The 25,705-nt window shown below is 49.1% G+C and overlaps 1 protein-coding gene across 9 annotated transcripts in view; it reads left to right on the forward strand.

The window, feature by feature from the left end:
- VEPH1 (ventricular zone expressed PH domain containing 1) overlaps positions 1-19,822 on the forward strand; it is a 58,156-nt gene extending 38,334 nt beyond the window's left edge. For 7 of the 9 annotated variants that reach the window (XM_052686081.1, XM_052686083.1, XM_052686080.1 and 4 more), the window contains 6 exons: positions 79-473; positions 4,180-4,319; positions 5,817-5,951; positions 9,927-10,044; positions 15,446-15,582; positions 18,545-19,822. In XM_052686081.1, the coding sequence (XP_052542041.1) occupies positions 79-473; positions 4,180-4,319; positions 5,817-5,951; positions 9,927-10,044; positions 15,446-15,582; positions 18,545-18,781 (1,162 nt within the window). In that variant the 3' untranslated portion in view covers positions 18,782-19,822. Of the gene's footprint in view, positions 1-78; positions 474-4,179; positions 4,320-5,816; positions 5,952-7,000; positions 9,905-9,926; positions 10,045-15,445; positions 15,583-18,544 lie in introns of those variants that run through there. The other 2 variants (XM_052686087.1, XM_052686086.1) reach the window with 2 other exon arrangements.
- The last annotated feature ends 5,883 nt before the right edge of the window (positions 19,823-25,705 follow it).

A 25,705-nucleotide genomic window follows, 5' to 3' on the forward strand; every position in this document is an offset into this window, starting at 1 on the left:
GAGTCCTTTCTCACTGCTCACCACACTGTGCTCTGCCATACCTCCATTCCAAAGCACTTTTCCCTAATTGCATTCCAGGTCCAAGAGCCTGGCTTTGCATGCAGTCCGCATGAAGGGGGTGAACACAGACAGCGGGCGAGACGAGGAGAATGGGGATGTAACAGCTGGGATCTCCTTCACCGAGATCTACGACAGCCAAGAAAATGACAAGTTGCCTTTCAGTGTCGATGCTGAAGAAATGCAACTGGGAAATTCCTTGGTTTCACACCAGAGTATCGATTGCACAGAATCAGAAGGTTCTCCAGCACCTGCTGGAGGAGAGGCCCAGGAAGGAAGCGTGGTGCTGGGGAAGGGTCCTGCGGAGTGCCACGACAAGCTCTACCTGCACTTGAAGGAAAACCTGGGTAAAGTGAAAGCATACGTCATGGAGATGGGGAGGAGGATTCCCGTCCCTGACCACTGTGTTATTGAAGGTAAGAGGTCTGAGCCTTTCTGGTTACAGCAGCTTTAACACAAGAGTTATTGCAGGACCTGGGCAAATGGGCAGCAAATGCAACAGGAGCAGGGCTGCACTGGAACAGGTTGCCCAGAGAGGTTGTGGATGTTCCATCCCTGGAAGCACGCAAGGCCAGGCTGGATGGGGCTGGGAGCAACCTGGTCTACTGAGAGGCATCCCTATAGCAGGGGTCAGAACTCGATGATCTAAAAGGTCCCTTCCAACCCAAACCATTCTATGATCCAGTGAGAAGCACACACCTGAACAAGCTTATGGGCTGTGACAACACAAGCTGCGGAGCTGGGCCACCACGTTCCTCAAAAAATGCTGCTTGAAAGCAACTGCATAAGGTCCTGGTGCTCCAGTTTAGGCTGGATCCTACTTCACCACACCCCTTTAATGATTCCTGCTTTCATCAAGGGAGGATATTTGTCTTGAAGTGTGAGAGAGCTGCTTTTGTGAGGCCCATGGAGGTGGGGCTGGATTGCAGTGTGCTGCCAAACACATCCTTGATGCTCCTTGAAGGAAAATGATGGAGGTTGGGCTGTAAGCCTCCTGCTCGCACTGAGCAGCTGTTGGTTACCGGGACACAAGGAGATGTGTGCATCAAACCACCTGCTGCTGCCTGTGAGTACTTTGCATTCCAGCCCTTCATGGCTTGTGTTGATTACAGAGAGTAACTCAAATTAATTTCAAGTCTCTTACATCAACCCAGATTTTAATTTCCATCAGATATCTCTCTGCCTGTTTGCTCACTTTTTTTATGGTCAGTGAGTTAACAAGTCTCCACTCATAAAAGAGACATAACTATTTATTAAAAAAGCTCATATTTCTGCAGGAATTTCTAAAGAAGGACAAAAATGTCAGGTCTGCTATTTGAAATTGTTATTATTATTGATGAAACTTTTGTTTCATAGAGTCACAATGGAAACATGTGAGGGAGCAATCTGGCTGGATGTGCTGCAATCTTGTGTTAATCAATATTTTTAAATACATTGCTCCATTTGCTTTCTGAAGTACCTATTATGATATGTTCTGAGCATGTGACTATTTCAAAATTCATTCCAACTATTGTAATTTCCTGGAAATCCACATCTAGCATTCTTGGGGAAATTCCTTGAGCAGGGGCACATGTGCAGAACAGGAGATTTATGTGACTCATTCCAAATATGCTCAAAGAAATGTCTGCCTCCTTACACGGGGGACAGCTTTGTTCATATTTCAGATATTACAAAAACCACTCCATCAAAAACCTGGCAGCTGATGGGCTTATACGATCCCTGCACACTATAAAGGCTCATTCAAACTTACCTGCTTCACTTTCTAAGTAAAATGTTTAGAAAATATTAACGTGTTTCTAAACGCACACAGTTGGCCATGTGGGAACTTGTTGAATTGGAAATGTAGGATATCAAAGAGAGAAAATGCACAGTATAGGCAGTTCAGAGCAGTCATAATTAACGACAGGCCAAGTGCTGTTCACTTCAGCAGGATTCAGAACCATGCTTGTGCTTCTAGTGCAGGAGGTGTCCAACCTGTCTGCTGAGTTCTTCAGCTCTCAACCCAGATGCCATCCCCCAAAGCATTGCCTGGGCATGCTGCCTTGGGCAGGAGACACTTGTGTGCTTTTGGAAAGGCACAGGATTGGTGTTTGGAGCCCCTGCCAGGTATGGGACACCAGTACCAAGGGCATCGCTTCCAAGAATTGGAAGATATTGAAGATTTTCCAGATGTGGTGCAACTGAACGTTCTCTGCGGGCTGGAAAGCAAACGGAGCAAAGAAGAATTATGAAGAAATACAGATATGTCATGATGACATCGTTAAGTGATTGTCTACACTGATTACAGTCTGAATCCTGAATGACAAAGCAGACCTGTGGGAGGAGTGCGAGGATCATCAGAGCCCCTAAATGCAGGAGACTGAACTGACCTGGGACTGCACAGTCCAGAAAGAGCCAGCTGGCAGGGCTCTGTAAATCAGAGATGACAGAAGATTCGCTGGGAGTGGTGGCTCACTGTCTGTCCTGTTATGCATATGGGAGAAGATGTAATGAAGTTGTCAGGAAGCAAACTCAACACATGCAAAATAGGAGCCTCTCACCACGTAATTTGCCGCATGTAATTTCATGGCAGAACTGATTGCTACAGTGCATTAATTATACTGAAAATTATACTGTACCTGCTTTCACAAGTGATTAGGTAAATTCCAGGCTGAGAGCCTTTCAGCCAGGCAAATATCTGCCTTAAAAGAGCAGAGACCAGGGAGACCCAATGCATCATCCAGTTCTTGGGCACTGAAGCTGAATTCAATGAACAGCATCTCAGCCCCTCAGTATCATGCTCTGCTCCTGGTCCCGTGATGCTCTGCCATGGGCACACATGTTCTGTGGCTTAGAGACAGAGTGCTGATAAAGGAGGAGGTGGCAGAGAAGCAGGTTGCAGCTGTCCTGAATCTGGTTGTTGTTAAGCACTCCGTTGTGCCGAGGGGTAATTGGTACCATACAGAGGAGGTGATGGAAAAGCTCACAGCTCCCCTGCAGCGCTCACCTCCGCCGCAGCCCGGTGCTTCTGCACTGATTGGAAGCAGCTGCGGCCCTGGTGGGGCCATGGAGCATTGGGTGCTGCCAGGGCTCTCCTCTGCTGTACCAGGGATATACCAGTGGGGATTTTATCCCACAGAGCTGCTATGAGTGCTTGGATTTGACCCAAAGGCACAGGATGGTCCTTGTGCTCACGGGATCTGCAGAGATGTCCCCAGGGCAGGGGGCAGTTCAGCAGGAAGGTGGATGTGCTCATGGCCACATGGACCTCTCCAGACGCCATTTATCTGGAGGTAGCAGCCTCCCACTGCGGTTTGCTATTCTATACTGCAGAAGCCAGGGGCCATGGCATAGGAGTGGCACCATCTTGGCCTCATGCAGCGGTGAGCAGCCCTCGGTGCTGGTGCTGAGTAGAGGGACACCCTCCCAGGTGCATCATAACCCCGGCAGTGAAGGGCGAAGGAAGGCAGGCTAGGTTAGGTTAGGAAGGCAGAGAACAGTAATGAAGTTGAGCCAATCTGTGTGCTCCCAAACATGGCCTTTTCCACTCAGATTTGAGCTCTGTTCTGATGGTGCTGCAGGGGCCGCCCAGTGCCCGTCAGCATCATGCCATCTGTGTGACAACATGCGTGCCCTGCACTGAGCCATGTGCATGCATGGCTGGTGGTGCTCCAGGAGGTGATCATTTCCTGAAGCTGACTGCTCCAATCGTTACCCTTTTCTCCTACAGTTATTCTCTGCATCCCTATCTTTGACCCAAACTGAAGGGAAACTGAGGAAATGGTTGAAAACCGCCGTTATAAAAGTCATATTCATTTCCTCTTCTCCAGCTTTGTCTCTATGGGTGGGTTTGATTCCAGATGGGAAGCTGATAAGCATACCTCCTCTCCTATTAACAGGCTTCACTTAATAGTACAGGATTACCACTGTAACTCAAATAATGCATGGATTGTTCCCAGGCAGTGGGTTACCTACGTGTACCTAGAAAGCTGGAGCAGCTCTGCTGACACACACTCGTGCTCACATTCATTAACCTGGGCACTGTGTGCACCAGAGCCATCCCCAGGCATGGCAGTGCCCAGCTAGGGGCAGCTATACCTCTGGTATGCGTCTGACTTTCATATTCTTTCTACTTACTTTCAGATACCATGAGAAGCTGTGTAGCAAAGCTGTTCTTCAGCTGTCCCCTGAAGGGCCACTACTGCCTCTACAGCAAATCCAGCTTCACACTGCTCAGCCATCAGCCTCCACTGTGGATCCACATCATGTTCCTCTTCCAGCAGGTGTGTGCAGGGCAATGGTGGGGCATATCTCTGATGTTGTGCTTGGAACAATGTTTTAGGGGTTAATCTGTCGGAATGCACTCCTAACCAGCTGGGTGAGCTTTTGTGACTCGAGTGATTGCTCACCTCTGAGGTTACATCATGGCAGATTGAGGTGGTTTTGCAGTTTGTAAGGATTTCTCTTAATTAGTACACTGTTCAAGATGAACTTATTGTAAAACAACTGGGTCCTAAATTGTTTTTTAACCTAAATAGATTTGATCATTGTCATTCACCCTACCCTACTGCACCCTTCGAAATGCAAAGTGTTTATCCGGAATGTGGAGCTGATACACAGTGGGTTATGCTGTGAAGGTCAGGTCACTCCTCCCTCTGTTCCTAGAAATGAGTATAGAAATGGTTGGAAAAAACAATAATGCAGTATGGCTGTGATGCCTAGGTCACAATTTCTGCAGATGTCCACACTGGTCACCGTGTTTCTGTTCACTGACTGCTGCTCACTCTATGTTCTCTTGGACTCCGCAGCAGTAGAAGCAAGAAATACTTTTTCTCTATGGTCTCCAGAGCAGACCCTCAATTTCAAGGCTCTGCTTTTTATTGAATTTCAGAAATTTTAATGGGTAGCTGTCTCGTGTTTCAAACATCTCAGATGGAAGTTGTGAAACTCATGTACTGCTGTTTTCTTGGCTGGGCAGCTCTCGCTCAGAAGGAAGGCAGCACATTTCAGTGCAGAGCTGACTGTCAGGCAGAAGAGTGATAATTAACAAGAGGAAGAAAATGAGAATATGGGTACCTGACACAGGAGGTGCTCTTGGATTCGGTCATTAAAATCATGCTGTACCACCATAAGACTCGGGGTTGGTTTCCCCCATTGGTGTGCAGTGCCCAGCACTCCCCCTCAGTTGGTCTAAGCCCCAGCTAACAGGCTGCAGGCTCCTCATGCCCGGCGGCAGCCCCAGGCACTTTGTTTCTCAGCTCTAATTCAGGCAGAGCAATCCAGCTGGGTTGCACGTGTTGTGCAATCCAGCATTAGAAGTACGGAACATCGGATTTGCTTGTGTGCTCTTAACTTGGCTCCAGCATGCAAATGCATTTTCTATTTACAAGATCATGTTGTAGATATAGTAGAGGAATAATGCTAAGCTCTCTCAGCCACTCTTTTAATATTGGCTTTGTATGCAGTTCATATGGTGAAGAACCTACCAGCACTGCAACAGTAGAGTATTTCAAGGCAGTTGGTTGCATCCCAGACCATTGGGGCAGGAGGTCTTGGAGGTGACAGCCCTTTCAGCTCAGTGCAAAGCCCCAGGAGCAGGTGAAACCTGTAGGCATTCATCTAACATTGTGCATGTACATCCATCATCACTCCTGAAAGAGAAATGAACTAGTTGCTTGTTACCTGCATGGCTGCCGTGGTATGAAAAGGAACAAGATGCTCTTGGTTAATGGCTGAGCCAAAAATGCTCCAAATGCACTTTCCAACGTTTTTTTTTTCAGAGCCTGTTTGCTGAACCTTTGTCAATGCAGAGTAGTTCAGTGCAAGTCCTCAAGGCCCTATGGGAGAAGACACAGCTCAAGGGGACACACAGTTTTGAAACTGCCATGATCCAGTCTACATTCCCACACCAAAAGGTAAGTATGCTTTTCCTCTGAGAGAAAAAAGAAGAACTTTTAAAATAGCTGTAACAAGTGTTTGCTGTGCTCTCATTGTGAAAAACAGGCCCTTTTCCCTTCCTTCTTCCCTTCCCATCCATCAGAAGTTCTGCAGATTAGGAAGTCCAGGGAGGCGGTGGAGTCACCATCCCTGGAGGCGTTGAAGGGACGTATAGATGTTGTACCGAGGGACATGGTTTAGTGGGAAATATTGTGATGGATGGATGGTGGATGGTTGGACTGGATGATCTTAGAGCTCTTTTCCAGCCTCGGTCATCCTATGATTCTAAGTCTGCTTCTGAGTCACGCAGCCGCTGGGAAATTTGCCTCCTTAAGCACAGACTTGACTGTTATGAAAATGATCATTTGCACACTCACCATTGCTTGCTCCCACCAGTTAAAAAGATTACTCTTTCAAAGCTGTTTACTGTCTCTAGGATTTCAGAGAATGCCATTTCAAAGCTGTTAATCGGGCTTCTTGGAAAAGGACGCTATAGGATTGTGAAACAAATATCTGTTCATCCCCGAACATCTCCATCCAGCGGAATGGGATGCAATGAACTGTCAAACACGGTTTTAAAACACTGTCTCTCAGGACATTGGAGGCATAAACATGTTTGGCTGGATAAGATTAATTTACAACAGTTGTGGGCAGTTTAAAAACAGGAGTTTTATTAGAGACAGCTTCTGAACCCCCAAGCTTGCATTGGACAGAGCAGGGAGCTGCTGCCGCAGTGTGAGAGCAGTGGCCCACAGCTTATGGGCCACTGGACATAGGCTCGGCAGAGTCCCCATCCAGCCTGTTATCTGCATGGAAATCCCAGCTGGAGTCATCCAGAGGCATTAGGGATGTCTCTATTTGCACAGTGCTGTTTAACTTGGATCCTTGTCGTTGGTCAGGTCAGAACTGGTGGAGCACAGAAGGGTTTGGGGTGAATAAAGGGTTTGGAAAAGAGCGTGCTTTCATGAGGCTTAGATACAGTGCCCTGTGTGTTCCCATTCTGAAAAATGCCTCGAAATGTCATCAGTCCCCAGCGCGCTGGTTGCACAATCCTGCTGCTCTCAGAGAGGCATTCAGCCTGTTTGGGGAACTCCTGGCACTGCCCAACAGGAAGAGCATCTCCCAGTTCCTGAAGTAGTGGGGCTGAAAAATGAGATGCTGATCACTTGTGACGGAATGGATGGGCAGAGGGAGCTCCAGGAGATGCTGGTTATGGGAAGAGCTCCGGAGGCCAAGGACTGTTGGACTGATGTGATGCACCTGAAGGGGAATGGCTTCGGCGGTGCTCCCCGCAGCGTGCTGCTGCAACTACTTCCTCCATTTTTGTTTTGCATGTAATGTAGAATCTGAATTTGGGTTCCGTGATGTTTCTGTTGAGCAACTGTGTGAAGTTTGATGGAGCTCTCATGGACGGGGACCTGGGCCTGCTGGGTGGAAGGAGGGTTCCTTTACCTTTATCTGCCAAAACCTGATGGGAACACTCATGGTGTGACCCAGCCATCGCTCTGCCCAGCAGGCTGTGCTTCCCAAAAACCTAATGCTTTGGTGTCCAAAGTCTTCCTGTCACCAATGGACTCCAAAATAGCGAATGATTTGACAAAACAATTGCTGCTATTAATCCCGCTCCTCTTCTAATAGCACAGAAAGCAGATTTCTGGATGCTTTCCTTTAAAATGTTTTGAAATCTCTTGATGACGTTTGGAATACGCTGAGAATGAACACCGTGTTCTCTACCCAAGTCTACCCACCCCGTGTTACAGCACTGTTCGAATGGCTGTGCCAGAACTGGGGATGCTGCTGGTGATGTGGGAGCACGCAGGGAACACTGCAGGCTGGCAGCCAGCAGGCACCCAGCAAAGCCAATGCTGTGACCTCTGCTCCACTATAAATCAATGCAGACGTTTCCTTGATGCGTGTTCGAAAGAGTGTTGCAAACCAGCAGGAAAAGCTATTGCACCAGTGATTTATCCCAAAGTAAATTCTGAGCAGTATTTCCAGCTTCACCTCGCTGTCGGAATTCAGAACTGGGCCAACCAGTGTGTGCAAGGAATTGCAGCAGATGCCTTGCAGTGAGAATGCCCGTATTGCTGGGCAGTGCTGTCCCAAAAGCCAAATGGACAACGGGATCGTGCCACAAAAAATATTGATTCAACACAGCTCAAAACGTGCCGGGAGTAAAGTGCTTCCAGATGTGCATCCCTACAGATCTCCATTCCGCTGCCTCTCTGCTCTCTACCCAGGAGTACGAAGGCTGTGCTGGTTGCAGCTGTGCAGAGTGTGTTGTGTTGCATCGTGGTGTGTCAGAGCAGACATTTGGTTCCCTCTGAGTGCCTCTTGCTGAGCAGCTTTGCAGGGGAATAATTCACATTTTTAAGCCACTGTTGGCTCTGTCCTTCTCTGCTCTTTGTCTGCCTTCTCCCTCTGTGCAGCAGAATGAGGTGCTGCGTTCTCACAGTGCGGTCACTGACGTTTCCCAGATGATGGAGGGCAGGATGAGATGCATCTCTCCTCTCCAGTGAGTCATTTTCCCCATGCTTCATCTCCCAGAATCAGCTCCTTGTTTTGGCATACAAGGAATACAGAGTGAAAAAGGACAACGGCTGCCTCAGTATTTCCCCAACATTTGCCTTTCACATGGCTCATTGAAGACGTTGGAAGGTTTCCCTCAGGATCCCAGGCTTGTTGTTCAGCTCCATCCTCACAGTGCCCTGCACAGACCCACTGGGAGCAGTGCCCCATGTGCTTTGTCCACCTCACAGCCCCCAGGTGGGTGGGAGGATGGTAGGGGAGGCTGTGCACCTCTCCCATTGCACAGCACAGCAGCCAGACACGCTCCTGAGCTGCATGCAGTTCCTCTTCAGGGGGCAGTAAGCACCTCAGCAATGCAGACAGAGCAATGCAACCACATTGTGCTGTGATGTGCAGTGCCCTGGGGCAGGGCACACAGCCCTTCCTGCCCCAGCAGATAGAAAAGGTGAGAATAGCACAGCTCCCCTTTGCTCAGTGGGGTGAGCCCATATCCCTGGCAGCACAGGGTTTTGTTCCCATCTACTGCATGAATTCTTGTTTTCTTTGGGCTGTGCTGCAGACTGGTGATGCTCCTGAGGAAACAAGCAGGAATGTTTTCTGAGCCTTCCTGCCTGCTCCTTCTGCACAGAGAGCATTGTGGTGGTTGTTATCTGACGTCCATTTAAATGTGAGGTCATCATCTTTATAAAAATTAAATGGTGGGCTTTAAATGACAACAAATTACACCATGTTTTAATGGCCTCAGACAGAGCATCTCCTGGCTCCTTCTGGAGCTGCAGCTGAGCTTTCTGCAGGCCTTTCATAGAGTCAGGCATCACCTTGGCTTTTTGGCCCAGCCCTCACTTTGCTGCCTGCTCTCAGTGGAAGGATAGCATCACATGTACCAGGATGTGTTTTGTGCAGGATAAATCCATCCTGTTGTTGCTTCATTTCTGGAAACATTCACATTGACATTTTAAAATGTTATTATTATAGTGCTTCTTGTATGGGGCGTGGGTTCAGAACTTTCTTCCTTATAAACAACAACAACAACAAAAAGAGAACAGAAAAAGGTTAAGAGCAGCCACTCCCTCTGGTTGCACTGGGAACCCATGGACAGATCTGACCTGTCAGACAGGAGGTCCCCAGCATGTGGAACCACTGCCCTGGGGGTCCTGGAGAACACTGAGGGCTGGAGGAAAGAAGGAGCTCAGCTGTGGGCTCTGGTGGAAGGGAGGTGGAAAGCACTCAGCCCCACAATTTGCTTCTAGAGAGCTGTTGCAGTGGGTGCTGCCAATGGCAGAGAGAGATGTCCTGCTCAGCAATTTACCTGGGCAGGCTGTTTTTCAGCATGAGACCAGTGAGAGAGGGCACTTGTCAGCTCCTGCTGTGATGCAGGGTCCTGAAGCATAAGGGGGTTTGGTTTCTCTTCCTTATTGGCCCAGGATCTGGACCACGTGCAGATGCACCTGGAAGAAGTGAGGTTCTTTGATTTATTTGGCTACAGCGAGGAAGCGGGAGCCTGGCAGTGCTTCATGTGCAACAACCCTGAGAAGGCAACAGGTGAGTGCTCTGCTGGCGGGCTGCAGTCAGGGGTGCATAGCAGTGTGGTTCTGCACTGTGCAGGAGTTCTGGTGGTGGTGGTGGTTGTGCAAAAGCAAAGCTAGCTTTCCAGAGTAGCAGAGATGCTGTCTGCTTCCATTGGAACTCTCCATGAAACTCATCTCAGCGTTCCTGGTGAGATTTGGAATGTAAACCTACAGCTGTGCACGATTGCTAATGCGTGGGGAGGGGTCTGTGCCCATCCTGCAGCACACAGGTAATGGGGCTGCCTCTGCCTGGCTGCATCCCATTTGCCATCCCTTAGGGGCCATCAGCACTGATATTGCACCTGACCTCTGTCCTCTGTCAGGGCATCCCAGGGATGTTGTCCAGGGACTCCACTTCCTTTAACATCATTGTGTCTGTAGGGCACATCTTCAGAGCAAGGCAGCACTTAGGAACAGCCTTGATACTTCAACTACGTTAGAAAATAAGGTGAGGAGAAAATGAACTTCGTCCCAGGTAAAAGATTCTGGTTCAGGATGGCTTTTTCTTGGGCAATTTTGCCACAAGTTGACTGCAAGCACAATTCTGGCTGAGAACTATGAATAATTTGGCCGAGCATTTGAATAGCTTGCTGATTCAGCTATCTGCTTGAGCAGCTGCCCTCATTCCATGGGGCATTTCCCACTCTTCCTCCTTCTGTAGCTCTCATATGGGACTCATCTACTGCAGGAGAAGTCATGCTCTGAGCTGTAAGTCAGTCCAGTGGCCTTGCTGTGCTTTGTCCATCACATCAGAATGAGATGGATGTCAAGCCATGAGGAAAATGAGCCCATCTTGTTTAAAACACCAAATCTCATTGGAGCTCACTCCTCAGTTTTTAATGCCCTGAGAAGTCCAAGTGAATGAAACTGCTTAGTGGTAATACAGCTCAGCTGCACGAGAGGGAGGAAGATAGTGCTTAGTGGATGAAAACCTGCAGGTAAACGTTCCTGAAATGGGGGTGTGGAGCTATGGGAAGAGTGATACCAGAGTGGGAGACACTCGGGGCTCATTGGGGGGTTATAAGGCAGAAGAAAGGGCTCCAAGGTCTCCTGGAGTAGGAGAGAAATGTAAAGGCTGCAACACATTTTTTATCCTGTTCCACAGTGGGACAGAGCCTTTGGAAATCCCAAGTACTTTTGAAAGACAAGAAAGTCATTCCTCCCTCTCAGCAATGCTGTTTAGCAACCCGGTCCTTCAAGAAGGAATTCAGAAGCAAATTCTTTTTCCATTATTTTCATTTGTTTTCTGCTAATGTTGGGTTTTTGTCACATTTTTTTGATACCGTGTTGCAAGATGCCATTTATCCTGGGGACTTAGGGAAGGATTATGCCCTGAAGCCTGGATCTTGCTGTGCTCTGTGGTGCTGTTTGCAGATGCAGTTGTGCTTCAGCAATGCAGTGGGTGAACCCAACGCAGCAATCAGCGCAGAGAAAGTTTGACCATTTCACATGCATTCTTCTCACTTGAAAGCATTACTTAGACAACCACACTCTTCCAGAAGTGCTGCTAAATCATCCTGAGTTGTTTTGCTCCTGCTCCCCCCGAGCCAAGGAGGGAGAGAGCATTCCTGTAAGCCCGACTCATCTGCCCACATCCACGCACGCTGCCTCTGCTGCTGGTCCCAGAGCTGGGAAGACCAAACTGCACCATTTTCTATTTTTGTTTTTTTTTTTAATAACAATAACCATTCAAGTGTGGATGTAAGGCTTTAGAAGCGTTAGTCAGCACTGCGTGCCTCTCGTTGGGAAAAGCTGGCTTTTAGGAGCTGCGTTTCAACATAACCTCCCGCGCTGACAGTTGGCTCGCAAGCCTTTGCACACCAAAAATTCAGTAAAACCACTTGATAGCCTGCGAGGGAATTGCAGTGCATGCCTTGTTCTGGAAGCTTACAAAGAAATCGCAGTAATCCCCGTGGGCTGCAGAGGAGACATCGTGCCCATGGGCAATGATTCGGGTAAAACGGAGGGCTTTTTATGAATTCCTCCTTCAAAAAGCAATTCGCTCAGAAGAGCCCACGCCGTGTTAACTTGGGGATGCATTTATCTTTTGCTAGCAGTGGTGATTATCTGGTGAACCGAAATATCCCCGCTGTAATGCTTGCTTGAAAATCATAAAAAGTGGCATTCAGCAACGTGTCCTTTCCAGGTTTTCAACAGAACCAAATGCGATGATTAATGAAGGAGAGCCAATCCATATTCCCTTAGGTTAATTGCATTTATCTTCTGCCTGCCACCCACACATTCCATTCTTTCAAGTTAAGAGGGGCTTATTATCATTGAGATCATTCATGATGGGACTGAATTTTTGTGGATGGCTTCGTCTCATCAAACAGAAGATTTAATGCTTTGCTTTTTTCTTGAGTTCATCTTGGAAGGGTGTCAGGTTTTGTTTTGTTTTTGTTACTTTTGTTCAGTACCCAAACAACTCAGAGCTTGGCGCATTGTAATTCTGCAAAGAAAACAAGATACAGGCAATACAAAATAATTCCAGCTTACATCATGGTGGACACTTACATCAGTGGGAATTACTTGGGGTTGAATTGATTTTGGAGTTAGTCTTCCTCCACTGCAATTGTTTAAAAAGCAAAGGATATTATGTAGGAAAAAAAACATCGTTTTTATTTTTAGGGTACTATTTAGTATAGACCCGGTCCAATAATGCTCAGGTGGAGAAAATCTCTCCCCTTTGATCAGTATCACACCAGCATACTTCTCTAAAGATGCCTAAATCTGTTCTTCAAAAGTAAGTGAAGGACAACTCAGGAGTTGTTGCTTAGGTAAATCGACCTCCTGCTAAAATGTGGGATTATTTCTGCCTTGTTGCTGAGCTCTGGATCTCAAGGTGCCCTTTCCTGTTCTGAGGAAAATTGCTCCATGTAGACTTTATCACGTCACATCTAGATCTGTGCTTGAGAAACTGGAGAGAATGCACTTCCTCAGTTTCCCATGACATGAATGGTCAGATAGCAGATCAGCCATTTTTGTATCGTTCTGGAGCCTTCTCAAGTTTGCCTAGAGCTGAGCAGATCAAAACTGGACACGATATTCCGGTGGTTAGTATGTGTATAAAGTGCACGTTCCACCTGCCAGCTGATGGCACTTTTTTGATCCTTCTAACCGCATTAAAAATGCGGATGCTTCTTCCACATAACGATGCTCTGTGTGGTAAGCCATGGGTCAGCAGGAACTGAGTTTGGTTCTGGCAAGAGTTCACAGTGAATCTCTGCCTTCGTGGGGCAGTGTGGGTCCACTCCCGATGCCCTGTGCCTGCAGGGCCCCATGCATGGATTCCTACTTTGCACACACCGTGCATTCAATGGTGGCCAAGTAAAATCCCAGCAAGGACTGGGGTGGGCAGCCCTGGGAGCTTTGGGGAAGTTCAGATCAGCTGCAAAGGGAAGTTTTCCCACTGCAGGGATGGTCAGTCATTGGGGCAGCTTGACTGGAGGTGTCGCTGAGATTTTCACATCCCAGATCATTAAATCTTTGAGCAACCTGGCCTGACCCCAGAGCCAACCTTGCTCTGAGCAGGAGGTGGGATGACCAACCCCTCGAGCTCCCTTCCAGCTGAATTATTCTGCCTCTCTGTGAAGTTAACTGCAATCAAAACAAGCAAAAGGACTTAGAAAAAAAGATTGGAAAAGAACTTCATTCTTATCTTTCATGAATCTTTTTCTTCTAATCAGACCCTCAGACATACTGGCATCTGCTTCATTATCACAACTTTGGAAGCTGACATCAGAATTCCCCATGGACCTCTTAGTGGATGTAGGCGAGAAGCGCTCTGTTATCATTGGTTCCAGCCCCGAGTGCTTAAAGACAGACCAGCATTTCTCCAGTAAATCCTGTTTGTGAAAGACTTTGGCCTTGAAAATCCAGTTTAGGCCAAAATTGCACGTTAACTTCCTTTCCCATGTTGCTTTCCTGACCACCAACCATCTCAGTGCCCAAATGTTTTGTGCCTTAAAGCTTCTTAGTTTGGCTTAAAACATGTTCCTACTGCCCTGGAATCAGTACTGCTTCACAAAGCCTAAGTTGCTGATTGAGCAACTGATTGAGCAACTGTCTTTCCATATCAAATCTTTCTATAGCTCCATCCAGATGACATCAAGGTCTGAAAGTTACTGTGCACGTAATGAGTCATTTAGAGTGTTCATTCAGAAAAAAGATTCTTTCCACCAAGAGGCTGCTCACGTGAATGGCAAATGATGGGAATGATGGAGGTGTGGGGCTGTGAGGAGTGCAGAATGACCTCTCTTTATCACAGCAATCACAGGCACGGTTCCCTATTGTGGCTAAAACTTGGCCACCCCATTTCCATTCAGTGTATCTCCTTCCAGAGACGGAAATATTTACAGTCTTTCATGAGGAAATTGAAGCAGTACACACTGAAGACCCCCAAAGCGTGTGTTACTGCCAATGTAAACAGCGCTGGGGAAAAAAACCACATTCCTGATCTAAACCTGCTGCATCTGTCACCGCCTTCTGCCCCAGCTGTAGGAGCACCACAGTGCAGCTGGGGGGAGCAGAAGCTGTTGTGTCTCCCTCTCTTCCTCCTCGCTGACCTGGGCAGATCTTTCAGTTAACACACGCTCCATACCGATGGCATTCACCCATGCATTGCACAAGTGCTGGTTTTGCTGTTGCCACCCAGGGAAGCAGAAAGACGGTGGTGTTGGTTGATGATAAGTAAGTGAATTTTGCTGCAAAAGGCCCAGGGGAGGTTTAGGTTGGATATCAGGGAAAACCACTTTACAGAAAGGGTTGTTATGCAATGGGCTGCCCAGGGAGGTGGTTGAGTCACCACCCCTGGATGTGCTTAAAAACCGCTTGGATGTGGTGCTCAGGGACACGATTCAGCAGAGGGCTGTTAGAGTTAGAGTAGTATCGATAGGTTGGGGTTGGACTTGATGATCTTTAAGGTCTTTTCCTACCTGAGAAATTCTATGATTCTATGAAAAATGTGGGTGTGCAGTTGGAAGCACAGGCACGCCATGCTGGTGGGCACACAGCAGTGAGTGGGGAGCGAGATAACCTGTCCATAGCACTGCAGAGCAGGAGCAGAACTCTGTGCTGAACTCTGCAGCGTGGCGTGAAGCCATACAGACAACATAAGTGCTGGCCTCCAGTTGTACAGAGTAATAAATTCTTGCAGGGCTGAGGAACAATTGGGAGGCGTGATGCTGAGGATAAGTATGTGATGAACGAGGGACTGAAGGAGGAATTGCAGCCTGCTGCAGCTGCCAGGCCTCCCAGGCAATGTATGACTAAGGCTGGGCGCTGGGGTCAGGAGGAATGCAGGCAGGGCTGTCAGCCAAACTGTGGATATTCAGCACTCTGTGGAGATAACCCCTGCTCTGTGATCTCCCCCACAGAAGTGAACCAGGACGGGCAGCCGCTGATGGAAGGCAAGCTGAAGGAGAAGCAGGTCCGCTGGAAGTTCATCAAGAGGTGGAAAACTCGCTACTTCACCCTTGCTGGAAACCAGCTGCTCTTTCGGAAAGGAAAATCCGTAAGTGTGGAACACATCAGCTCACCTTCTGTGTTTATCTCCTCTGCATCACCATTCCCAGGGGCTCCACCACATGGCTTTTGCCACGGACCTCACGCTCCACCCAGCCGCCTCCAGCTGAGCCTTTGCTCCCGGCGCCTGCTGGAGAAACCAATTCTATCCCAGCTGACACCAGGGTGCTCCAGCACCACGAGTGCATCCACCACCAATGGAACGGTGATGTAAATCTGGCTGTCCATCCTGCCTAGCAATTATTACACTGCGTAAACACCACTTCAATAAACTCCGCTTAGATAAATATATTTTCCCCCTTGCAGAGTGTTCCCATAACAGGCATTGTTTGTGCAGGAAGTGCAGGTTTGTTTAAGGCAAGGTGATGCCAAAGTGCTCCTCTCCCACAGGAACCCAGTGTTGTCTTTCACTTCTTGCCCTCATCTAAATTCAGGGCAACTCTGCTGAAATTTCTGTGAAATCATTTGGAAGTGACACCAGTGTGACTCAGAGTCAAGTTCGTTGCTGGGCATGGACGAGCAGGTAATTAAATCCAGTCCTCATTAGTTCTTACTTGCCCGTTAGTAGAAACTAACTATCCTCGGCTGTTCACAATGAGGATTATCAAACATGGCGCAAAAAAAGGCCTTTTATTTTTGTTGCAACAGCACTGTCTTTGGTAATCCAAAAATAGCAGCATCCTCCAGCTGCAGCCAAGCCTTAGTATTTCTGGTAAATAATCTTTTTCATTGCAGAAACCCAGCAAAGCTCTTTAAGCCTCTGAAATGGCTTCCTGAGCCCCTTCCTCTGAGGACTGCAGCAGGGAGGGCATTGGCCCTTGCAAACAGAACAGCTTTTTCTTTACTTTCTGGTGACTTATTCTGATGAATTGAGATTTTGAAGACATTTCAATCCATATAGAGCCTCAGCTTCTGCTCAGGACTGGCTGAGGTTCACTTTTTGTAGTGCTGGAGCAGTTGTCATTTCTTTTAGCATGATGGTTGGCTGAAGGAAATGCATTTAACGGAATGGATTTAATTAGCTGTGCAAACAAGGCAGGCAAAAGTCACACTGAACACCTTGATTCCCCTGGGATGCTATTGGCGTGGAGCAGTCACCCCAGCACTGTGCTCTCAGGGCTCTCCTGGTTGATGTGAGGAGATGGTCAGACAGCAGAGTTTGCTAAATGGCAGAACTCATGTGGGTTAACTTTCCTTTCTTAGCTGTCAGATCCAAGCTTCTTTGCTTCCTCTGGAGCTGCACACAAATATCTGGCTCCTCGAGGAGCAGACTGGCGTCCAGCCCCCAGGGACTGAGGTGGTTGTGCCTGGGCAATCAGTCCTCCAACTGCTGCCTTATATCCTGTTACCACTACATTTTTTGCTTAAATTAGAGAGTTGAGATGTTAACCATTGCCTGGGCTGCAGCACGGGAGCCCCCATGCCCTGCAGCAGCCTGCGTTGTATGCAGGCCTGGGTTTGACTGTTGCACACACCAGCAGAGGGGCTTCCCTGGCATCGTGCTCTGTCTTGCTTCGTGTCTGTATCTGGTGGGAAGGGGCAGTTTGCTCTCAGTGCCACAAAGTCTGTCCAGCATTGGACTGTGAGCAGACAGCGAGATGCTGTGCTGGGGCAGCAAGCAGCAGCAGGGAGGTCCCTCCAGCAACAGGAATGGCTGCAGGACACACCAATAGCACTGCAGCCATGAGGGCTGGTAAATAACTCTGTATTTAGAAAAGAAAGAGGTTCTGCCTCATCTGGTGCTCATTGGAGGGCTGAGTGGGACCAGCTCTGCTCCAGCTGCACAGAAGATCCGGCACTGCTGCTGAGGGATGGGCACACGTGGGTGCTGGGACTGTCACACTGCTTGCCTGGAAGCCCAAAGCAGCACAGAGGAGGCACGGCAGGGCGGCCAGCTGGCTGGGAGTGCCTCTTTCCCACCGCAAACCTTTCCTCTGCAAATGTACCCACGCGGATGCTCTTTGCTCTGAGTAAGCAGTGGGATTGCCAGCGGGTGAAGGGAGGCAGGAGAAAACCAAAACAGAAGAGGTTCAAAATGAGCCACATCCCATAGTCCTGGAAAATTGTGGTAAACAGTATTCACAGAAATGTGCCATGGGTACAGTCAGCTTTCTTGAGCAGCTTTCAGCAGTGTGTACACGACATCCCATCAAGGGAGCACAGTGGTTTTGCTCAGTACCTGTTGGCAGGTTTTCCCCCAGAGCCTGTTGTTGTTTTGCATTTGCTGTGATAAAATTCTCACTGTTTAACGTGGGTCTGATTTCAGTGCAGAGCTACTTATTGCTGTCATAGAATCCTAGAATGGCCTGGGTTGAAAAGAACCTCAATCCCCTGCTGTGTGCAGGTCACAACCAGCAGCCCAGGCTGCCCAGAGCCACATCCAGCCTGGCCTTGAATGCCTGCAGGGATGGGGCATCCACAGCCTCCTTGGGCAACCATAGAGCCTGAACTGGTGTTGGTGTTGTGTCCATGCATGGGGAATCCATGTGGTTGGAGCAGAAAGCTATTGGAAAACCTGCCTTACTCCTCTTGCTAAAAAGCCTAAGAATCTCAACAGGAGAAGCATAGATAGCGTTGGGGGATTGGGGCTCACATGTCTCATCTGGAGACCGCAGCTCGCGTCTGTTTGGTGAGCTCACAGATCTCCCACAGGAAACTTCTGTGACTCTTTGCAGCCATCTCTGCTGCTCCCTGCATCCCATCCCCACTCTTACAGTGACGCTGAGGTTTCACAGATGTGCTGCTCTCTGTTTTCAAACCACAGCATGACTGAGCTGTGCCATTGAAAACCTCCCATTTAAAAACCGCCATGGCTTCCTATGCATTCCCGACTCAGGCACGAAATACCTCTTCTGTTTTCCAAACCAGCACAAGGAGTGGCTGCTTCCCTTTTGGTGGAAGCCCCAGCATGTGAACTTGGTCCTGTTTATCTTCCCCACCCTGTGTTTCAGAAAGACGACCCCGACGACTGCCCCATTGAGCTCAGCAAGGTGCAGAGTGTCAAAGTGGTGGCCAAGAAGCGCCGGGACCGCAGCCTGCCCCGGGCCTTCGAGATCTTCACCGACAGCAAGAGCTACGTCTTCAAGGCCAAGGATGAGAAGAGCACGGAGGAGTGGCTGCAGTGCATCAACGTTGCTATCGCACAGGCCAAGGAGAGGGAGAGCAGAGAGGCCACCACGTACCTGTAGGGCTGCAGTGCTGAGCATCCCACCGTGAGCTGCCCGGGGTGGTGGGCAGCTGCTGGGACATGGGAGGTTGTGGGGTGGCTGTAATGCTGCCAGAAGACCCAGTGCTGCCATCCGTGTGCAGGTAGAGACGGAGCTGCCACGTCCACATGCAAAGTACAGCTTTTCCTTCAGGCTGGTCGCCTCCAAGCTGGGAGATGTGGCTGGAAAGCAGCCCAGCTCCAATCCTACAGCTCAGGTGTCCATGGCCTTGGCACTGCTGGGAGCACCCCACGTCCCCGGGCTGCCTGCATTCCTCCATCTGCAAAACGATCGTCCTCCTCCTTATTTAACCCCAATGCCTCTTACCTTTTTCCTGTCCCTATGAATAAAAATCACAGTTGCTTCTCCCTTCAGGTCAGAGATGGGGCGATTTTAAAGATTTAACAGTGCAAAAGAACAAATTTAAATATTTAAGTGTTTTGGTTTCTTGCCACCTTCTCCCACTTTGCCCCCATCTGTAACCAACACAATTTTTAAAAACTGTTTTCCTTTTTATTTTTTTTAATTACTTGCCTTCACTGTAAGCTTTCAGAATGGCTCTAAAAATGGATCATTTCAAAATCTGGGCTGTTGGGGTGGCTTTTTTTTGGGGGGGGAGAGGGGGTTCTTACACTCAAATGATTCCAAAGTGAAGGAAATGGCACAGAAAAAAAATGAAAGCAGAAGAGAAAAAGTGGGGAAAGGTGAGTGGGAAATCTGTGGATGAAAAAATTAACCTGCAGGCCAAGATGGGGTAGATATAAAATTTAATGTTTTCCAATTTGACTAAAACCTCTAAAACAGTATTTTAGGAATCTGCTATTTCAGTACTTACAACTTCTATGACGCTTTGTGCCTCAAAATCAAGAAATCAGATCCAAGCCTGAGGGACAGAGTGAGGATTTCCAGGGGAAGGGAGCTGTCAGCCATTGGACTGCAAATACTGGGACCAGCAAACCCTTCCTTTACCCACACAGGATGCACCATTGAGTTGAATGGGAATGAAGTTAATTCATGGGTGTACGTTTGTGGTCTTACTGTCTGGAGTTACATTGGCACAGCTGCTCAGGGAGCAGTGGGGTCACCATGCATGGAGGTGTTCAGAGCCGTGGGGCACTGAGGGATGTGGTTATGGGTATGGTGGTGTGGGTTGGGGTTGGGTTGGGGATCTCAGATGTCTTTTCCAACCTACTTTAGCGATCCAGAGATCAGAACCTGTTTCACTACCAACAGATTTCCGTGTCCAAGTGCAGAACCTGGGCATGGGCCGGGCTGTGACTGTGTCACATAGAAGAATCATGGTCAGCTGTTGGGCTGTGGCTGTCACTGGCCATGCCATGGCTCACCACTGCCACCAACACACGCCCTGCCCTGCGACCCATGGGAGCAATGCGACCCATTAGGGTCATTAGTGCCCTGCTTTGTGCCAGGAAATGATTACACAGAATGAGAAGCTTCGCCACACTTCTCCTGTCTTAAATTAAAACTTGGAGTGAAATAAAAGAGAAATTCGGCTGGCAGCTTATCCTAGTCAACCTCCCAAAAGGAGAAACACAGAAATCATCAATCCAGCTATGATGAGAGCAGGGAGATTTAAAAATAAATATGAAAAAAAAAAAAAAGAAATGCAAATTGCACTGTGGCAAATGTTCTTCTTGAGCAAACGTATAAATAGTTCTTCCTGTTTCTTTTTTTTGAAACGACGTGCATTGGAGTTTTCTAAATTTGAGTAGTGCTGCACTCTGAGTGGGGAGCTTGGGGCACTCCTCACTTCGTGACTGTGCAATGTCCCCAGCAAGAGCCATCCTGGGATGGGGACAGGGATGGGGATAGGACGACAGAAATGGGGTCATGGAGAGGGAGAGGGATGGGGAATGGATCAGGAATGGTGACAGGGATGGGGAAATGGAGACAGAAATGGGAACAAGGTCAGGGATAGGGATGGGGAATGAGTCAGGGTGGGGATGGGGATGGGGACAGGGACAAAGACAAGCTTCTGGTGCCTGTGGTCACATTCCTGCAGGCTGCAGGGGAGCCCATCACCTTCCATTTGTACCTTGCATGGTGCCACAATGCTCATCCAGTTCCAACCCCTGCTATGTGCAGGTCACCAACCAGCAGCCCAGGCTGCCCAGAGCCACATCCAGCCTGGCCTTGAATGCCTGCAGGGATGGGGCATCCACAGCCTCCTTGGGCAACCTGTGCCAGTGCCTCACCACCCTTTGAGTGAAAAACTTCCTCCTAATATCCAGCCTAAACCTCCCCTGTCTCAGTTTAAAACCATGATGGGGACAGATAAGCCCCCTGGGCTGGGCTCAGCTCCCAAGGTTGGCAGAACAGCAGAGCTCTTCCAACACATCCCTACAAGACCCCATTCCCCCCCCAGGGCTGTACTCAAAGGCAGAAATCACAGCTGCGGACACTGGGCTGCATCCCCAGGCTCCAAGCAGTGCCCTGTGCTCCAGTGGCCCCACTTTTGGCATTGGGAAAATGGCATTTCCCAGAAACGTGAGCTGCCTGCCCAGGCCTTGTTTACAGAGCTGAGCGCAGCCCTGGGAGCATTTCCAGGGAAAGTTTACCCCACGATACACCCCTGAATCCTCGAAAAAGAAGTTCTCCAGCACGGTTAAAAGGAACAGAATAAAACAGGGGGTGAGTGCGTAGGTATTGCACACAGCACTGCGGGTAGAAGCGGAACAAGCTGGATCTTTGACTCACTCTCAGAGCTTCCAGCTTTTCTGATCCTGCAGGGACCCCCATGCCTGCCAGCTGCTGCCAGCTCAGCCAACCCATCCCAGTGCAGACAACCAGCACTTCGAGGATAAAATCTGGGGACCTCAGAGGTCTTTTGCAGCCATTATGGTTCTGTGATTCTCAGTGCCCTCTCCACCTTCTGTGGACACAAAGCATTCTAAAGGTAATCCTAGCATGCGATGAAGCATGACTTTCAGTCCATCTGAGGTCACGGTGTTTCAGGACAGAAGAGCTGTTCCATCGATAGCTGTTGGTTCAGGGCCAGCTCTGCCTGCTGCTCTCTGCCCTCTGCCTTTGCCCTCCACTTCTTCTGCCTTTTCCCCAGCAGGGAAACCACATGGAGGCACACGTCCTGTGTGTTCTGTGGGCAAAGCATGAGGAAATTGGAACGGGGGGCAGGAGGCATCACAAATCAAACAATGCCTTTTGTTACCAGCAATGAGCATATCCAGCTCCCTTCCAATAGAGTGAAAAACAAAAAACATTGATCTGGGAGCCCTCCAGGTTTCAGCCTGGAGCTCACATCAACATCCCCACAGACTGCTCAGTAACAGGAGCACCATAACATCTTCAGGTCATGAGCAAAAAAAAACCCATTTGCTGGTTCCTGGCAGTAGCATGTGGAAAACTGTGAGTGTCTGTAAGAGGGCTCTTTGTTTTGTTCTTTTCTGTGACAAGATAACTTTGCATAAGCAGGTAACACTCATCAGTGGGTACACATGTGTATCTGATGGGGTGAATTTGTCCAAGAGCACACAGCACTGGGAGGCCATGTGTCACAAGGCGCCGCACGGATCCGTAACCGAAGATCTGATCTTGGTTGTGGCTTGGGGCTCCAGCCCAAGTGAAAACACTCGTGATGAGTGCTGTTGTTTTCCCTTTGAAGAGCGTGAGTGTGACAATCCTTTGCTTTGGTGCAGGTGGTGTTTAGGCAACAGCAGAAGATGTTTTTCCAGCTGTCCATGGCTGTGCCTGAGCTCTGACACTGCCCCAGCCTCACTCCGAGTCCACACTCGGGTTGGGGTCAGGGCTAGGGATAGGATGTAGGCTGCTGAACATGGGCAGAGCTCAGAAGACCTGCTTTGGGAAGATGGATGTTATTTGAGAAGTGAAGCTGTGTGAGCACACTGTTCTCCAGCAGCCTTCCAGCAATCAGTCTGATTGCTCTTTGGTTGGGACTGGGACCACAGGAGTTGGGGCCGTGTGGGACATGGGACATCAGGCACCCAGCCCCCTCCCACCAGGATTGCTCCCAAGCAGCAGAGCTGAGTGCTGTGCCTTCAGCAGAGCTTGCTGTGCAGCGTGCAGGAGCGCTGCTGGGTTAACGCCGAGGCTGGGGCTGTGTCCCATTGCCCTCCATAAGGTAACGACACAACTCTGGAGAACACCTTTCTGCCCTCTGCGTGGGAGCTCCAGGAGAGGCCTTGGGACCATGGCTTCACCTCACTGCATCAGCCAAAGCCACCTGAGTGACCAAGCACAGGTGTGGGGTAGAAATTGCTGACGGATCTCTGCAGAGCAGCTGCAGCTGCCTCGTAACCTTTGTGGATAATCGACTTGAAATTGCTCACTTTGCCTCACAGGCCATTGGCCTTTTCTGCTTCCCAACAGAGCAAGTCAAGTTTACAGGCAGGAAAAAAGAGATAGTAAACGTTGGCCAGGGAGGACCATTTGTCTTGTGTAAAGTTACTCCAGCCTGAATTCATCAGTGGCTTGGTAAACACCTTGCAGCCCTCCAGAGAGCTTTCTTTTTTGGCCAAACAAAAAGCAGTGAACGGAATGGAAGCTGAGCACTCAGAACTATTTTTGCAAATGGTTTCAGCTGTGTTGAGTGCATCACATCTGGTTACATCCCGGCCCATTTAATCACTAAGGAGAGCACAAGTGAAAAGCAGCTGCCCTCTTCAGCAAGCTGAGCTCAGTTCGGGCTCCCCTTCTGCTCCCTATTAGCTCCCCACCCCTTCAGTCACCTCCAACACAGGCAATGCAGTGGAACAGGAAGGATGATGGGGAACACGATGGTTTTATCTGCAGCCTGTTGTACACACTATGATGAAAGGAGAAATAAAAGCCATGTGTCAGATATCAGTGTTGGTACTGAGCTCTAAAGCCCTCAAGGCTGTTGGGAGGGGCTGTGCTGGGGAGGATGCTGCGTTTAACAGCAGGATGTCGCCCAACCCTTTTAGCTGAAAGTTGTAGCTAAGGATTGCAATGCAACAAATTCGTAGAATGAGAGACTCCCAGAATGGATTGGGTTGGAAGCAACCTTTAGGTTCGTCAAAAGGCTCTCAGGGCTTTCTTTCATCCATTCTTCTGACTTCTGACAGAGTGAGCAGCACAGACCCCCAAACCACCTGCTGTAATACCCATATGGAGCAAGCCTGATAAGAAAGGAATAAAAGTATTTTCTCTCATCCTGAAGGAGATAGAGGGCCTCCTGAACTTTTACAGCTCTCTCCCTTTACTTCCATAGCTCTAATATCTATACAGCATGACCTGTATTTGTCACTTTCTCTACTCCACTTCTCTTTTCATTTATTCTTTAAAAAGTTTAGCCCTTGCCTTCCCACCTAGGAGATTGCAGGGTGGCTGCAAGGGCACTGGCAGTGAGCAGTGAGCAGTGTCACACAGTGCCAGCAGCCCTGCGTGCAGCACTGGGCTGCTGGAGCACCCACGGAGCAGAGTCTGGGTGGCCTGCAGGTAGCAGTGCTCCCCAGGAGCTGATATTGGGCTCAGTCTTGTTCAATTTCTACATCAGTGACCTGGATGAAGGGATAGAGTTCACCCTGAGCAAGTTTGTTGGTGATATGAAGCTGGCAGGGCTGTGTGGCCCCTTCAGCTTGCTGAAGGCTGTGTGGCCATTCAGCAAGGCATGGACAGGTGGGAGAGTTTGGTGGAGAAGAATCTGATGAGCTTCAACAAGGGCAAGAGTAGAGTACTACACCTGGGGAGGAATAATAACACACCAGTACAGGTTGGGGGCTGAACTGTTGGAAAGGAGCTCTATGGAAAAGAACCTGGGGGTCCTGGTTGACCAATGGTTGACCAATGGTTGACCATGAGCCAGCCATGTGCCCTTGTAGCCAAGGCCGATGGTATCCTGGGTGCTTTACAAAGAGTGTGGTCAGCAGGTGAGGATGTTCTTCTCTCCCTTGATCTGCGCTGGTGTGGCCACGTCTAGGGCACGGGGCCCAGTTCTGAGCTCCCCATTTCAAGGCAAGCAGGGAACTGTTGCAGAGAGTCCATTGGAGGGTGCAGAGATGCCTGGGGGCCTGACCACCTCCTGATGAGGAAAGGCTGAGAGCACTGGTGCTGTTCAGCCTGGGAAAGAGAAGACTGAGAAATGGATCATATCAATACCTGTATGTATACAAAGAGCAGGAGCCAGGTGGATGGGGCCAGGCTCTTTTCAGCCCTGGCCAGTAACAGGAGCAAGGGCAACAGGCACGAACTGGAACTTTGGATCTGTGATTCTGGGAAATACAGAATGGAGAGGGGAGGGAAGGAAGAGCTGCCATGGATCTTCATGTTATTCCCGCACACCAGTGCAGACGGTGCATGAAGGGCCTGCTGCAGAACACCAGCACTGCGGGTGCCTGCATTTCCCACAGGAGCCATTCATTTTAGGATGGATCCAGCTGCGTGCCTGTTGTTTTGGCTCTGCCAATTTGAATTAACAAACACATCTTGATGGGAAGTCCCAAAGTGCCAGGAACGCCCCTTGTTCACCAGCGGGTTTCAGCAGCCTGCTGAACGTTAAAGGGCTGCTCAGACAGGCTGAGATGTGACTGGCCAGGGATGGCCCACTGGGGACACCCTTCCTTTATTTGGCCTGACACATGAGCTAATGCAATGCACTCCCCATTCATCATAGCTACATCCCAAATCGTGACTTGGTTAAAAAAAAAAAAAAGGCATTGCAAAGAGGTCAGAGGGACTTTGTCAAAACTTTCCTGAAATTTCCAGTTAATAACAGAGCAAAATAGCCTTTCCCAGCTCTCCAGAAGCAGCCTGACTCAGAGTAGGTACAAGGAGTGAGAGCCTGAGCCAATGGAGGGATCTGGCTAACAAGATGCAGCTGGCTGAGCTACCAAACCTGCAGCTGGAGGCATGGGCAGTGGGTTGGGGGGGTTTGTTTGGGCTTGTTGGCTT

Source organism: Tympanuchus pallidicinctus, unplaced genomic scaffold (assembly GCF_026119805.1).
Source record: "Tympanuchus pallidicinctus isolate F22 unplaced genomic scaffold, pur_lepc_1.0 scaffold22, whole genome shotgun sequence".
Classification (NCBI taxonomy): Eukaryota; Metazoa; Chordata; class Aves; order Galliformes; family Phasianidae; genus Tympanuchus; species Tympanuchus pallidicinctus.